The sequence below is a fragment of the Mesoplodon densirostris genome, chromosome 3, assembly GCF_025265405.1.
Source record: "Mesoplodon densirostris isolate mMesDen1 chromosome 3, mMesDen1 primary haplotype, whole genome shotgun sequence".
NCBI lineage: Eukaryota > Metazoa > Chordata > Mammalia > Artiodactyla > Ziphiidae > Mesoplodon > Mesoplodon densirostris.
Window position 1 is genome coordinate 150,650,225 of NC_082663.1, and position 15,189 is coordinate 150,665,413.

The window sequence follows — 15,189 nt, forward strand, 5'->3', positions numbered from 1 at the left end:
GTCACACTAAGTGAAGTAAGTCAGACAGAGAAAGACAAATATCATATGATATCACTCATATTTGGAATCTAATTTTTAAAAATGAAACAAATGAACTTATTTACAGAACAGAAACAGACTTACGGATATCGGAAAAAAACTTAATGGTTACCAAAGGGGAAACGTGGTGAGGGTGAGGGATAAATCAGGAGCTTGGGAATAACATATACACACTACTATATATAAGATAGATAACGAACAAGGACCTACTGTATAGCACAGGGAACTCTACTCAATATTCTGTGATAATCTATATAAGAATCTGAAAAAATGAATATATGTTTATGTATAACTGAATCACTTTGCTGTACACCTGAAACTAACACAGCATTGTAAATCAGCTGTACTCCAATAAAAATTTTTTTTTGTTTTTGGCTGCACCACGTGGCTTGTGGAATCTTAGTTCCCCAACCAGGGATCAAACCCAAGCCCTCAGCAGTGAGAGCGTGGATCCCTAACCACTGGACTTCCAGGGCAGTCCCAACTATACTCCAATAAAATTTTTTTAAAAAATGAACCATTTCAGCAAGTCCTGAAATAAAGGAAAATTAATTTCATTTCGCAAAAAAAAAAAAAAAAAAAAAACCGTGGGAGCTTAATTTAGATCTGGGCATTAGGGCGTAAGGGTTATGCATGTACATCATGGGTTCAAATCCCAGCTTAGCCACTTAGTAACGGCACGACCCGGGGCAGGTCAGTTAACCTCTCTGAGCTTCATTTTCCTCCTCTGTAAAAGGGGGATGTCAGGATTCATGGAGGATAGGTGGGTTGCTATAGTTACTTATTTTTTCTTTTGAGCCTTGTAGAGCATAGGATTGTATCCCCTAAAAACATAGATTTAAATCCTAACCCGCGTTAGCTGGGAATGGGACCTTGTTTGGAAATAGGGTCTTTGCAGATGTAATTAGTTAAGATGAGGTCATACTGGAGTGGGGTGGCCCCAAATCCAGCGACTGGTGTCCTTGTAAGAAAAGGAACATTTGGATACAGGCATACACACGCACACAGACACCACGTGAAGACAGAGGTAGAGCTTAGGGTGATGCTTCTACAAACCAAGGACGCCAAGGATGGCCAGCAATGCCAGAAGCTGGAAGAGGAGGGAAGGATCCTCCCCTGGAGCCTTCAGAGGGAGCAGGGCCCTGCCTGCCAAAGCCTTGATTTTGGACTTCCCGTCTCCAGAACGTGAGAGAAGAAATTTCTGTTGTTTTAAGCCACCCAGTTTGTGGTTATTTGTGACAGCGGTGCCAGGAAAGGAATACAAACCTCTTTCCACCAGGTGGCAGAAAGCAAACCTCAATCAATTCTGAGTAATTTGATAAATTCACTTTTCCTGGGGCCAGGCTAAGTTCAAGGGGATTCATGTGGTGGCTGAGTGGGGACAGCTGGGGGCATTGGGCCCTTGAGCAGCTCCCAGCCCGGCCAGTGTCTCTGGAGGGTCCCTTTACTGCTGCTTCTTGGTCATTCATCTGTTGCCTGGACACGAGGGCCGTTTACCTACAGGCTTCTGCAGCTTCCCCCTCACTCCTGTCACTTGGCTATGGTCTGTGGCCCACGAGGCCCGCTGGGAGGTTCTGGGGATGGGGGAGAGAATTTGGGGGGTTGAAACCTGTCACTACCTCCCAGCTGTCACCTCCCTGAGGTCACTCCACAGGCCCCTCTCCACCCTGGGCTCTCTCTTGAGCCCTCTGTCTGGTCTACACCCAACCCAGGTGACCCTGTGGGCTCTGGGCATCCAGGTCTGAGGTCTCTGGGGGTGAGCCCAGGGAATTCCAAAGCTTTGGAAATTCAAACTGTTTTTCTCTCAAACTTTCATCCAGACCTTGGATTTCCAAAGTAAACCACAGCAACTTGAGAGCCAAGAAGGAAATCTTTGCTTCCTTCTCTCCTAGCTGCTGTGTCATCCATCCCCTTCCTGAGTGCTCAAGGAGGCTGCTTCTCTGCCCGCCAGGCTGGAGCAAGCGGGGGACAGTAAAAGGAAGAAGCAGGGGTGAGCCCACACCAGCCAAAGGGCCAACTATCACCCCAGCCCCAGGTGCAGGGGGCTTTCCACGAGTGAGGATGAAATGGCTGCTATAAAACGGCTCCGATTTCTACCAGGACCTAGGAATTTCTCTTTTTTAAGAACCTCAGATCTATGAAACTAATACAACATTGTAAATCAATTATACTCCAATTTAAAATAAAAATTAAAAGAAGAAAAAGAGACTCTCAGGTCTGCACTGACCAGCAGAACTTTCTAAGATGGTGGGAATGTTCTAGATCTGCAGTGCGGACAGTCAGGTGTGGCTACTAAGCAATTGACATTCATTTGGTCAGTGGCCCCCAGGAACTGAGTTTTAAATTTTATTTAATTGTAATTCATTATAATTTAAATAACCACAGGTACCCAGTGGATACAGTAGAAAACAGGATAGCCTCGGATAAACTGGTGTGTCCAGCTGACTGTCTACAAACAGGGAGAGGGGCAATTAGCAGTCTGGACCATAAATAAAATACACTTCCATTAAGGGCCAGTGGAGGGATTGTGGGTGAAAACCTTTATTTGTGGCTCTTACATGGCAGCCCTCACTTTGTCCTCCATAGACAAGCCACAAAACCCAATTTGTGTGTTTACATCATAACCTCTGGGGGTTACGCATCCAAAGATCTGAACTCTCAGTCACCCGTTTCCTTCCATCCTCCCCCCATGGCAAAGCACAGACTTGGGTGGGGGGAAAGAGAGAATGCTCTGGTTTCTGTGGATCCTGAGCCAGCATACCCACCCAAGTGCCTGTGACCAGGTGCAAGCAAGTGGGAGAATCCCGTCAGCATTCAGTGAATTTTGAACACAGCAGGATATAGGGCCATGGAGATTACAAGATTAGCTCCAACAGAAACCAGATTTGGAGAAAAAATAAGAAAGGGGGGATGGAGGCCTCCCTGAGGTGGTAACCTCTGAGCCAGAGCCGAAGGTGAGGGATCCAGCCAGTGGCTGTCAGGGGACAGACTCTCCCTGGCCCAGGAAGGAACAGCCAGTGCAAATGTTCTGGGGTGGGTACAAAGTTGACCTCTCACCCCCAGACTCTGGACTGACCACTTCCCATCTCAAGCAGGTATTTCACACCAAAACAGGACTCCCGAATCCCACATACACCGCACCGCTTATCTCTGAGGCTACCCTAAGCCTAGAGTAGGCACTACGCTTCCCTCCTTGGCCTTGAACCTGGAAAAACTGTACCAGCCTCAAGGCCTTTGCAGTTCCGGCTTTTTGTTCTCAGATTTCTCAGAGTCTCCGTCCCTGGGCTTGAAGGGCAGCTGGGAAAATTCGCTGATAAGATGCACAGCCCCGGGCTTGGCTCCTAGGAAGCCTGGATAAAAGGGAGCCGTTGAGTTTTCCCCAAGAAAGGGGACTGAAGCTTCGTTTGCATTGCACGTTATTTAATACTGAGGAAAAGGTTCTGAGTCCAGATCTAAGGATTGGAGTGATAGTGCAGAAGACTACCCCCACCCCCACCCCCACCCCCACCCCCAGCCATCAGCCACTCCTGGGCAAGACGAAAAATTGACAGGGCTTCTCACCAAACAAGGCAAACACACACCGCCCAGTCCCTCCTCAAGTTGCACCCTCTGACTCCAAGCCCCTTGCCCTTCTAAATATCTTCATCTCTGCCTGGATCCCAACCTGCCTGCGACTCTGCACGCTGCCCTTCCCTGCAGCGGGACCGCAAGGGTTAAGCGGCGGCGCCCCGAGCGCTGATTGACAGCCCGGCCAAAGGCTGGGGAGAGCTGACCAATCAGCGACGGCGACTGCGGCCCACGTGGGCAAGCGGCCTCGCGATTGGTCGGCACCGCCAGCGGCCGCCCGCGGAGCCCGAGCCCACGTGCAGCTGCTGCTAGTTCACTGACCAGCTTCGCGTTGCAGGTGGCGGCGGGGCGGGGCCGGGGCGGGGCCGGGGCGGGGTGGGGCGGGGCCCGATGGGTCAATTGGACCCCGGGGATGGGGGGACGTGCTTCCTGTCAGCCTGAACTTGGCTGACCCCGCGGCTTCCTTCTCGTTCCTCCTGGGCCACCATCCTAAGGGAGGCGGGTAGGCCTGCCAGTCTCCTGGAAGACCCCATGGTCCCTGGGCTGGGGAGGAGCCTAGAGGGGAGCTGAGGGGCAGAAGCGAAGTAAAGAAGGGGCTTGGTGCCGCAGGAATGATTGGGGGTAGAGAGACGTCTCTTTCCTCCTGTCTGAGAAATTTCTCCGAATTCACCTGGCCAACTCTTACTCATCCTTCAAAACCCCTTTCCAAATGATGTTCTCCCGTGCTTTAGGAAATTGTCTCAAAACTAAGGTTGAGCTTTGACATCTTTCTCTGGGGTACCTCCATCCCTGACTGCTCCTGTCAGGGAGTATGTTTGGCACCGTACGGCGCCCCCCACCTCATAGTGTGAGGCCCCAGGGGGTCCCCACCACTAATCAGCACAGCTGGAAGCACCAGAGTGATGAATGAAAGAACAGAGGATGTAGGGAATGCAGTGGGGTGGTCGCAGTCAGGGAGGGGTTTGGGGGCCCAGGACTGAGTCCTGGAGAAGAGAAGACCAAGGTGGGTGGTGCTGGAGGCCGAGGGTGGGGTGGGGCTAGTTCTGTCCTCTGCCACTGCCCAGCCTTCTGCACTCATGATCTGACATCTCCTCTTTACTTTTAGAGTCCCTGGCTAAAGTCCTTGTGACTCCAGCCTGAAGACTGACTTCTTGGGGCCATCTCAGCCCCCACGGACCCCCTCAAAGGATGGTGAGGCATTAGCCCCTGGGGGAGGGGGCAAGAGGCTCCAATCTTATTCTCCTGCTCCTGAGGGACGGACATGGGCCGGCTGGCCAGGCCTTCAACTGGGGACAGTAACCCATCATACTTCAAGGCACTTTCTTTTTAAACTTATTATTACCCAGGTGATAAAACATAGGGCTACATCACCTACTCAGTTAATATTTTACAAGCAAAAGTCCCTCTCTGTGCCTCCCCACCCGCCATTACTTCCCAGGGAAAACCATTTCTAACAGTTTAGGCCAGGGGTGGGCAAGCTTCTGTAAAGGGCCAGGAAGTAAATATTTTCAACTTTAGGCCAAAAATCAAGATGGAAGATACCCTGTGGGTACTTAAGTAATAAGAGAGAAAGCAAACTACCTTCAGGTCTCAGGAGGCCCTACCTCACCCTCTTTGGGGCTGATGACCTGACGGCAGGGATACGGGGAGGCTGTGGGTTTTCTTCATCCCTCCTTCGACCTCTCCAGGCTCATCCTGAGGCCGACCTTCCAGCCCGGAACTATCAGGGCGCCCTGGATCAGCTCAAGCAGCACTTCCCCAGGTGACGGCGATTCTCGGGGGCTGGAGGCCCCGCTGGGGCCCTAAGTCCCACGAGGGAAGGAATCCCATCCTTGTCTCCATGGCCCAAAAGACAGGACCAGTGCTGGTCGGGGGCGGGGAGGGGGGAGGAGCCATATTGAAGGCTGAAGCAAAAGGAAAGGAAAGCCAGTAATACCAATCCTGGCTTTCATTTAAATTTTTGATTTTGTTGTTGTTCAGTGTGAATTTGCTTGCATTCAATTATGTTTTTTTAAATACAGCATTAAAATCATATTCGTCTTGGCGCCTTCTTCAATGTGGCACCTGGAAGGGACTAGCTCACTTGCCAGAACTGCCCTGCTGGGGGACTGGGGGCAGGGCTCATTCTGGGGAAGGGTCTTGAGGCCTCCTCTTGCAGCGGGTTTGTCTTCCCTGGCAGGTTCCCCACTCACTTGACGACACAGATGGACAGCGCTTACTACTTGGTGAGCCCCCACCCACCCCACCCCCCCGCCCGGGAAGCCCCGCCCCTACTCTCCCCACCACCACCAGGTAGCCCCTCAGGAGCCTCCTGGAAAGGCTGTTGAGTTTGGCCTCAGGATCCGGGTTTGGGGGCACCCTCTCCTCTACTTTGCTTATTTTAGGCTAGTGAGTTAACCCAGTGAGCAACAACTTCATGTGAGTTTTTCTTAATTAATAAAAACCTTGCTGTGAAAACAAGTAATTCTGTATTTAAATTAAGGAGAAGTTTCTTCAGCCCACAGTTGATGAGTTAGGGGTACAGCACGTGACGGGAGTCCCTGCCCTTCAGGAATGTATGTTCTAGTGTGTGCTGTCTTCTGGAACTTTCCACAAAGATAAGAATGTTCTCTATCAACAGGGTCCAATATGGCACCCACCAGCCACATGTGGCTACTGAGCTCCTGTAAGGAGCTGAATTTTAATCGACTGAAAGTTAAAGAGCCACGTTTGACTAGTGGCTACCCCATAGGACCTGGCAGCTCTAAGGGAAGGAGAGAGACAAATAAGTAAATAGAGAAACAAGGTTCACAAAATGTAAGTGCTTAAAAGAAAATAGAAGGTGAAGCAGTGAAAGTGAGTCAAGATTTTGAGCTAAGGTAGTCAGGAAGGGCTTCTATTTTTTTTTTTTTTTTTTTGCGGTACACGGGCCTCTCACTGTTGTGGCCTTTCCCGTTGCGGAGCACAGGCTCCGGACGTGCAGGCTCAGTGGCCATGGCTCACGGGCCCAGCCGCTCCGTGGCATGTGGGATCTGCCCGGACCGGGGCACGAACCCGTGTCCCCTGCATCGGCAGGCGGATTCTCAACCACTGCACCACCAGGGAAGCCCAGGAAGGGCTTCTTGAACATGAGACACAGTGACACCATGTCTCACTGTGTCTCAGTGAGACATGGAAGATAAGGAGTTCCTGCCACCCTAGAGAGAACAGGGAAGGCTGTTTCAGGCAGAGGGCACAGCCCCTGCAAAGGTCCTGGGGCAGGATCGGGCCTGGTGTGTTGGAGGAACAGCCAGGAGGCCTGTGTGTCTGGAGCAGAGTGAGCGAGGGGGAGAGAGGGAGGAGGAGAGGGCAGGGAGGGAGCGAGGGCAGGTTGTGCCCCTCTTTGACCTCCACTTCATACCTAGAATGAAAACCAGGGGTCTCCCTAATTACTTCCTACTCTGAGTATGGTAGGCAGTATCCCATTTGATGAGAGCAGGGACCAGAGAGGTAGCATGACTTGCCCAGGGTCATACAGCTGGGGAGAAACATGCACAGCATTCACTTCTGCACTCTTGCCCACTTCCATTGACCATCTCCCAGTGTGATCGCTGTTGTTCCTTTGCAGTTCCAGGAGATCCGGCAGGGGCTCCAGGAGCATCACAAGCAGGTGAATGAGTGACCAGGAGCTTGGAGCAGGGCTGGCCCTCCTTGCAAGGCAGGGGAAAGGGGGAGAGAGGGAGGGGGTGAGGACAGGGAGGGGACAGGGCAGGTCTACTGGGCCTTGTGGGCCGCGGAGGTGGATTTGAGCTTTTCCCCCTGAGGGAGGTGGGAGCCCTGGAGGGCTGGGGGCAGAAGGGGCGGGGCCCAAAGTGGAATCCCCAGGGTATCAGTGGGTCCCCCACATCTCAGGAGTGCATCTCTGGTCCTGAGCCTCTTCCCTTTGGTCCTGCTCGCTCGTCCCTGCGTGCCTGGAGGAGGCCAGGGGCCTGTCAGCACATCGCAGGTTAGTTGCCTGTGCTAGGAAGGGGCTTTTATGTGCCAGGCATGGCCGGATGCGGTCTCCATGTGTCTGAGGTTCCCAAGGACCTGGCTCACACTCGGGGATGGGGGGAGGGACAGACCTGCACTGGGGGCCCAGCTCCCAGCACAGGGAGCCTTGCCCAGGCTAAGCATGGCTTCCACCCTGCCTGTCCTCCCGCCACCTGGCCCCTTTCTCCTGGGTGCTGGCAGGACTTTCTGCCTGTGCCAGATGTGACTGGCAGAGGGCCAGGGCTGTCTGCGACTTAGCGGGGGCCTGGGGTGTGTAGCTCAGGGAACAGGGAAAGACAGATCCAGAGGCAGGGGTGGGGTGGGGCAGGAAGCAACCAGAACACGGTTATTCATTCAACAGATATTTATCCATCACCTCCTTGCCAAGTGCAGTTGTAGGCGCCAGGGAAATAGCAAAGGAGAACACAGACAAACCGCTGCCCTTGGGGTGAGAGGAGCTTGGTAAACAGAAGTGTCAGATGGTGAGGTCTGGGTAAGGCGGGGGTGGAATTGAGCAGCCCCAAGGCGAAGTAGGGGGAACCAAGGTGGGAATGGGTTACGATTCAGGGTGGTCAGGGAAGGCTTGCTGAGGTGACATTTGGGCAAACTCTTGAAGGAGATTAGAGAGGGAGTGTAGATGTCTGGAAGAAGTAGACCAGGCAGAGGGCACAGCCTGTGCAAAGGCCCTGGGGCAGGACCAGGCCTGGTTCATTTGAGGAACAGCAAGGAGGCCCGTGTGTCTGGAGCAGAGTGAGTGAGGGGGAGAGAGGGAGGAGGGGAGGGCAGGGAGGGGACACCGCAGGTCCACAGTTCATGCAGGGCCTTGTGGGCTGTAGGGAGGACTCCGGCTTTTACCCCCAGGGAGGTGGGCAGAGGAGGGGCGGGGCCTGACTCAGGTGCTCCCGTGCACCCTCTGGTGCTGCTTTGGGGAGGATGGATATTTGGGGGCCAGGATAGGAGTTGGGGTCCAGTTGGACCATCCAGGTGTGGGAGGCTGGTCACTGAGCCAGTTTGGTGGTGAGAAGCAGTCAGAGTGTGGATGTGTCAGGAAACTGACAGCATGTGCTGAGTATCAAGACGTAAGGGGAGGAATTCCGTGGTGGTCCAGTGGTTAGGGCTCCGTACTTCCACTGCAGGGGACACGGGTTCGATGATCCCTGGTCAGGGGAGTTCTGCATGCCGTGGGATGCTGCCAAAAAAAATAAATACATAAGATGTAAGGGGATGAGGAGGACCCAGGAGGGTCGCCCCTAAGCACCCTCCTCCCCCAACAGAAGGCCCCAGGTGATGATCCCTAGCTGACTTGTGGTTTCACAGGGACCGCCTCCCCCTCCCGTTTCCTGTTCCTCGTCTCCCAGCCTCCTTGCTGTGTATTTAAAATCCTGAGCAGCAGCAGCAGTGGCAACGCCCCCTGCTCCCCAGCCCGCCTGCACACAGCTCTCCCCAGGGAGGACCAGCATGCAGGCAGGAGGGAGCAGCACTTTTCATGCTGAGTGCATTAAAGTGCCAGTAAATTGCGCATTAACGAGCCAGGGAGAATTGGGGAAGGCTCCCCTGGGCCTCGTGCTGCTGGGAGGCCCAGCTGGGGAATCCATCGCTGGCTACCCTAGGAGGCAGCCACCTGGAGCGCCCAGAGCTCAGGGAGGGGGTCCTCCATTCCAGCCTCTCCCTCCACCATCCTGCTCACCCCCTGCCCCAACCAGCGAGGGGCAGGGGGTGGGACCAGGCTGCCAGTGGAGGCAGGTAAACACTGCTGGGCCCCAGGTGTCCTGACTTTAGGAAATTGACTTTGATGCTCTGAGCCTCAGTTTTCTCATCTGCAGAATGGGAACGCCAGTGGTGCCCGTTCAACAGAACTGACAGCCACAGGCCTTATGCCACGATCCTTAGCAGTTATTTCTTTCTGTGAATCACAATATTTCCCCAGGATTTTGGAATTCGCTCTGGGCCAGACAGCTTCTCGGCATCCACCATGGAGGTGCATGTACATTCGGAAGGCCCACAGCACTGCCTCCAAAGCCAAAGGCCAAAGACTAAATCCATGTCACCCTCTACAGTAGCCACAGGACACACGTGGCTATTTACACTTTAATTGGCAATCAAGTGGCACCGTCCACATTTCAAGTATTCAGCCTTAGCTGGCGGGTCTAGAACATTCCTAATATCACTGTATTTAGTCCATCTGGACTAAATATAGCTGCACATTCCCGTAGAGCCCCTTATCGGGCCGAGAAGGTGGGTGTCCCCACAGTGAATTCCTGGTAGTACTGGCAGTTCGTGTCTGGCGTGGTCTGTGTCCTCAGCCGGCTGCCAGGCACATTCTAGGTTCACGCCTCGCCGTCTACTCTGGCAGCCCCCAGCCCCACGTAGCTATTGAGTACTTGAAATGTGGCCCGTGGGACAGGAGGGATTGCATTTGTAATTAAACTTAACTTTATATTTAAATAGTGACCTGCAGCCAGTAGCCACTGTGCAGGGAGGTACAGTCTTGAGGAAAGAGAGGTTAAAAACAAATCTGGTACCTGGGCCAGCTAGATGCTCTTGAGAAAAGCAGTAGGACGTGCCATAGGAGGGAGCCTGTCCTAAAGGAACGGATGGACAGCCTGCTGGGAGGGAGAAAAAGAAAATTTAGGGTGCCTTCCATGACCACAGAAACTATTCACTTAAATCTGGAACCGGTAGCAGCCACATGGCTTGATTTTAAATATAAAATAAGTGACCCTCCCACCAGGGCCCCTAACCTCCCCATCGCCAGCCCTGCTCCCCAAGCGGTAACCATCGGTTTCTTAGGATCTTTGCAATGTTTCAGCAGATTCAAATGTCATCCCCATAAGGGGGACATGTGTACACACGGCTTTGCTTCTTGAAGCCATTTTAAGCAAGGGGGTGGCGTTCAGGCTTTTGTTTCCAAACATCCCAAGAAAAGCAGCTGGGATGCGAACCCAGATCTGACTTGACTTGTGACCATATTATAGCGGTGACTGGTCATTAGGGCTCAATTTTGTCACCCGCAGCCAAGGGTGGCCTCTGGGTACCGAGATCTTGCTTTTTGCTAGGTGATCATGAATCCACCCAAAAACGTTCAAGGGAGGTGGTGTGGCCTCACTTTGAGTAACAGGGAAACTGGCTTGTAGGAAGATATTCGCACCCAGGGCTGTCCTTTAATGAAGCTTTAGCTGGGATGACGTTCCCCTTCCAGGCAGAAAACTTCCTACACATAGTGGAGACCTGCAGCCGATCCCTGGGCTTCCAGCTGGGGGAGGTAGGTCCCTGGGTCCTTGAGTAGGGTGGGGATAGGCTTGGGGCAAAGGGTACATCCTCGTGTTCCTCACGACCCTGTGCTTACAGCACCAGGGAAACCAGGAGTTCCCCAGTGAGCAGCCCAACCCGGCCCCCCAGCACCCAAAGGCCAAGACCCCACGGCCCTCCAGTCTCCAGGGGCCAGACTTCGAAGACATCATGGCCACGAGGTCATCCGACTGGCTCCAGCAGACCCCCGGAGTGGACGACGACGCAGTCCACCAGCTAGACATGCGGCCGTCCTGGGACTCGGAGCCCCGGTTTTGGCAGGATATTCTGACAGAGCAGCTCTGGCAGATTTTTGCTGGCACCCAGGAGCGCCCAAGACGCAGGAGTGAGTCTCCCTGAGGGTGAGGGGAAGTGGGGAATCAGGCCACGTGGAGGGACAGCACCGGTTGAACTGGCTTCTCCCCCTCATCCCCTTCTGTCATCATAGCAACAGAGCAGGCGCCAGGCCAGGTAAGTAACTGGAATCCTTGGTACCTGGAAGGGTGGGCTTTGTCTTGGCTGGGCCCCCTGGCTTTGACCTCTGGATGCCTGTGGGATTGGCATGCCTCCCCAACCCTCAGCCCTTGGATACCCTCAGAGGACCTGAGCCTGTCTACAGCTCCGCCTGGACGGGAGGATGGGACTTCAGGCAGTTGGAGCATCCTGTCCACACTGCCTGGGCCCGCCTACCGTGTTCCAGTTCTCAGACCAACCCTGGTCAGGTCCTTTGGTCTGAACTGATCTCCCCAATTCCCGCGGGCAGGAAAGCCAGGAGCCAGCACCAGGATACTTGGGAGTGAAACTGCTCCCCAAGGACACTTTGGGTAATCCTGGTGGGGGGAGGGCAGCCCCCCCGGGGGGAGGGGAGCCACACCTGCCGCTGATCCACTCTTGTCTCTGCCCAGTTCTCAGCCCAGCTACGCCCTCCCCCAGCTCCTCTGAGGGCTCCCGAAAGGGAAGCACAGGACTGGGCACTGTAGGAGAGGGGGTGTTCTCCCACACGGCCCAGGTGAGACCCCCGCACCCCACACACAGGCTGCGGGGGCTGGGGCGGGAGGAGGATGTGGCTCAGCCGTGACCTCGTCCACCCGCAGGAGCTTGCCATAAAAACCTATCAATTTCTGAAGCCCATGTAAGTATGTCCCAACCTTGTGGTCTGAGGCTAAGGGAACCCAGATATGGGGGTGAGAAGGCTTCCTGGAGGAAGGGGCATAATGGTTAGGACCTTGAAGGATGAGTAGGAGTTTGCTGGGTAGGGCAAAACATGTCAGGCAGAAGGGAGCAGTGTTTGGTCATGGGAGAAGGAGAATACTTGGAGGTGTGGGTAGAACCTGGGGGGATATAGAGTGCCGTGGAGAAATGAGGCCTGAGAGAACCCCAAATCTGACAAAGAACGAAGCCCCTCTGGGGCTTGATAGGTGCCCTGCTCTGGGCAGAGAGGCTCACAGGCAGGCTGGTGACCCTGAGGCTTCCTCTCCCAAGATGCTGGGACCCTGAGGACTTTGAAAACACGTGGAATAGGCCTGATGCCTTGCCCTGGCAGTCCAAGAAGCTGGCCGTGCCACAAAGAGTGGAGAAGATACGGAGGCTAGAACATGGGGAGCCTGTGCTGGCCACGGCCATCAGCAGCTTCACGCGGCACACCTTCACTTGTGGCAGGGGCGGCGTCAAGGTGTGGAGCCTGGTCGGCCAGGTGGTGGAGGCCAGGTTTCCGGAGAGCTACCTGCGTGTACAGGTGAGGGTAGGGCTGGCTCTGGGCTGGGGCTTGTGGGAGCAGGGAGAGCCCCCCACCCTGCAGGGGAGGAAGCTCACCCCAGGCTCTGCCCACCCCAGACCCAGGGGGCCTACCTGCGCACCTGCTTGCTGTTCTCAAACAGCACGGCCCTGCTGACGGGCGGTCACAACCTGACCAGCGTGAGCCTGTGGGACCTGACGGCACCTTCCCTGTACGTGAGAGTGGAGCTGCCCTGTGCGGGCCTCACCTGCCAGGCCCTGGCCGCCAGCCCTGAGGACAACCTGGCCTTTGCCGGCTTCACCGATGGCAGCGTCAGGATCTGGGACCTGCGGAACCAGAGCGTGGTCAGGTGTGGCCCAGGGGTGGGCGGGGTCACCCTGAGAGCCCCTTCCCACCTGGACCCCTGAGTAGGGACCCAGCAGTCTCAAGGCCAAAGCCCCTTTCCCTAAGTAACTCTTGCATTTGAGAGTTGAGGACCCAGGTTCAAACCGTGGCTGGGTCCTTGAAGCCCAGTTGTGGTACTTCTTGCCTGCCTCAGTTTCCCCATCTGTCACTCGGGTGTGATTGGGGGGGGGGTGTCCTCAGGGGCCCAAAGCTTAGAGTTTCAGCCCTGACCTCCCTTCCGATGCCTCTCCTGGCCAGGGACCTGCCGGGTCACCTGAACGGTGCCAAGAGCATCGCTGTCAAAGACCAGCACATCTGGACGGGGGGTCTGGACGCCTGCCTGCGGTGCTGGGACCTGAGGACCACTGGGGAGCCCCAGGAATACCAGTTCGAGTCTCAGGTGTGCAGCTGGGATGGGGCCTGCTTGGCCAGGTAGCAGCTGGGCTGTGGACTGAAGGAGGTGGAGGCTGGCGGGAAGGGCAGGGGTTAGTGGTACCTCAAGTCTCAGTGATGCTCTGAAGAGAGGGGTCCTTAGCTACATCCTCCCCAGTTGCCCAGATAACATTGGATGATTTTGTACCCTGTATCAGGGGTTCCTATTCTCATTGAATCTCTGTGATAATCCCATAAAGTAGAGAGGACCACACCCATTTTGCAGATGAGCCAGCCAAGGCCGGATATGTGAAGTTGCTTTCTGGGGGGGTCTCACAACCAGGAAGTGGGCAGGCAGTTGGCCCCCGGGATGGATCCCTGTGCTCCTGCCACCTCTCGGGCCCCGCTGGGACCTGGACAGTGTTTCCCTGCTGCCTTCTCCCCAGATAATGAGCCTGTCCCCCAGCCCCTGGGAGGACTGGGTGCTGGTGGGCACAGCCAACGGCCAGCAGTGGCTGCAGCCCAGCCTCGGGGGCCAGAAGCACATGGTGGGGTGTAAGGACGGCACCATCCTCGGTCTCAAGTTCTCCCCGCTGGGTGAGTGGCCACGATCGCGGTGGGGAGTCCGCCGTGGTCCCCAGCTTCCCACAGGGCCCTGCCTCACTAAGACTGACTCCACGCAGCCCTTTCTGACCCTTCCTGACCCCCCCAAGCCCTTCAAGCAGGAACCACCCTGAGTGATGCTCTCTGCAGGGGTGTGAGGGAGGTGGGGGGGGCTCCCTGTTTCCCAGATCCCCAGGGGTCCAGCCCTCAGCTGCCAGCTTTCCCCATGACCGGGCCTCCCTCTGCCTTCTCCCAGGCCAGTGGTGGGTGAGCGTGGGGACGGACAACCTGGTCAGCGTCTTCAGCATGCCCACGGGGACCACAGTGGTCCAGGTACAGGGGTGGGGCAGGTGGGCAGCATCCATTGGGCTGAGCCCAGGGATCCAAATGTAGAGACACCCCCCCACACCGAGGGACCACGTTTGAATCTATGGGCAGATGTTAAGGGCAAGGATGGGTGAACCCCGTCGCTCTGCTCTCCGACTCTCCCAGGTACCCGAGACGTCCTCCATCGTGTGCTGTGACGTGTCCCCCAGCAACCACCTGATCGTCACAGGGTCCAGGGACCACGCCTCAGTGTACCAGATCACGTACTGAGGGCTCGCCAGGGTGGGTGGGGTGAGCACAACTGGACCTATGATCTTTGTCACGTGTAATAAAGCATTTGGAAAAAGCACGGATCCAGTGCTGCATCCTGTCCCCTGGCTGTCTTGTGGAGATTTGGAAGGACTTTTCCAGCCTGGGTCTCTGAGCCTTTTGAGTCCACATTCCCTGAGAATTGGATCAGAGCCACTGACCCCTGCCGTTGGGGGAACGGGACGTAAAGCCCTTCTTTTTTTTTTTTTTCTTTTTTGTTTTTGGCCACGCCACGCAGCATGTGGGATCTTAGTTCCCCAACCCAGGATGGAACCCGGGCCACGGCAGTGAAAGCATGAAGTCCTAACCACTGGACCATCAGGGAATTGCCTGGAGCCCTTCTTTCTGCTCCACTGAGCTCATCTGATGTCATGGAGAGATGTTTCCCAGCCCTGCCTGCACAGTCCCAGGGATGGGGTCCTCGGTCCTTCCCAAGTTACCTGTGTCCCGTTAGATCAGTGCTTCTCACCTGGGGGTGAGTCTGACCCCTGGGGGACACTGGGCCATGTCTGGGGACAAATGTGGTTTGTCACGACTGGGAGTGCTCCTGGCCTTGAGCGGTTGGGGGCCAGGGA

General features: G+C 55.2%; 1 protein-coding gene across 1 annotated transcript; it reads left to right on the plus strand.

Annotated features, from left to right (window-relative positions):
* Nucleotides 1-10,777: 10,777 nt before the first annotated feature.
* On the plus strand, nt 10,778-14,575 carry TLE6 (TLE family member 6, subcortical maternal complex member). Its single transcript, XM_060094502.1, has 10 exons — nt 10,778-10,858; nt 10,945-11,230; nt 11,790-11,893; nt 11,979-12,016; nt 12,367-12,619; nt 12,718-12,968; nt 13,262-13,403; nt 13,822-13,972; nt 14,235-14,311; nt 14,471-14,575. The coding sequence occupies exons 1-10, from the start codon at nt 10,778-10,780 to the stop codon at nt 14,573-14,575; spliced, it is 1,488 nt and encodes a 495-aa protein (XP_059950485.1).
* The last annotated feature ends 614 nt before the right edge of the window (nt 14,576-15,189 follow it).

Coding starts and splice junctions, on each gene's coding strand:
- TLE6 (XM_060094502.1), top strand. CDS start 10,778: ATGACGTTCCCCTTCCAGGCAGAAAACTTCCTACACATAGTGGAGACC. Junction 10,859..10,944: donor TGGGCTTCCAGCTGGGGGAG/GTAGGTCCCTGG, acceptor CTGTGCTTACAG/CACCAGGGAAACCAGGAGTT. Junction 11,231..11,789: donor GGAGCGCCCAAGACGCAGGA/GTGAGTCTCCCT, acceptor GTCTCTGCCCAG/TTCTCAGCCCAGCTACGCCC.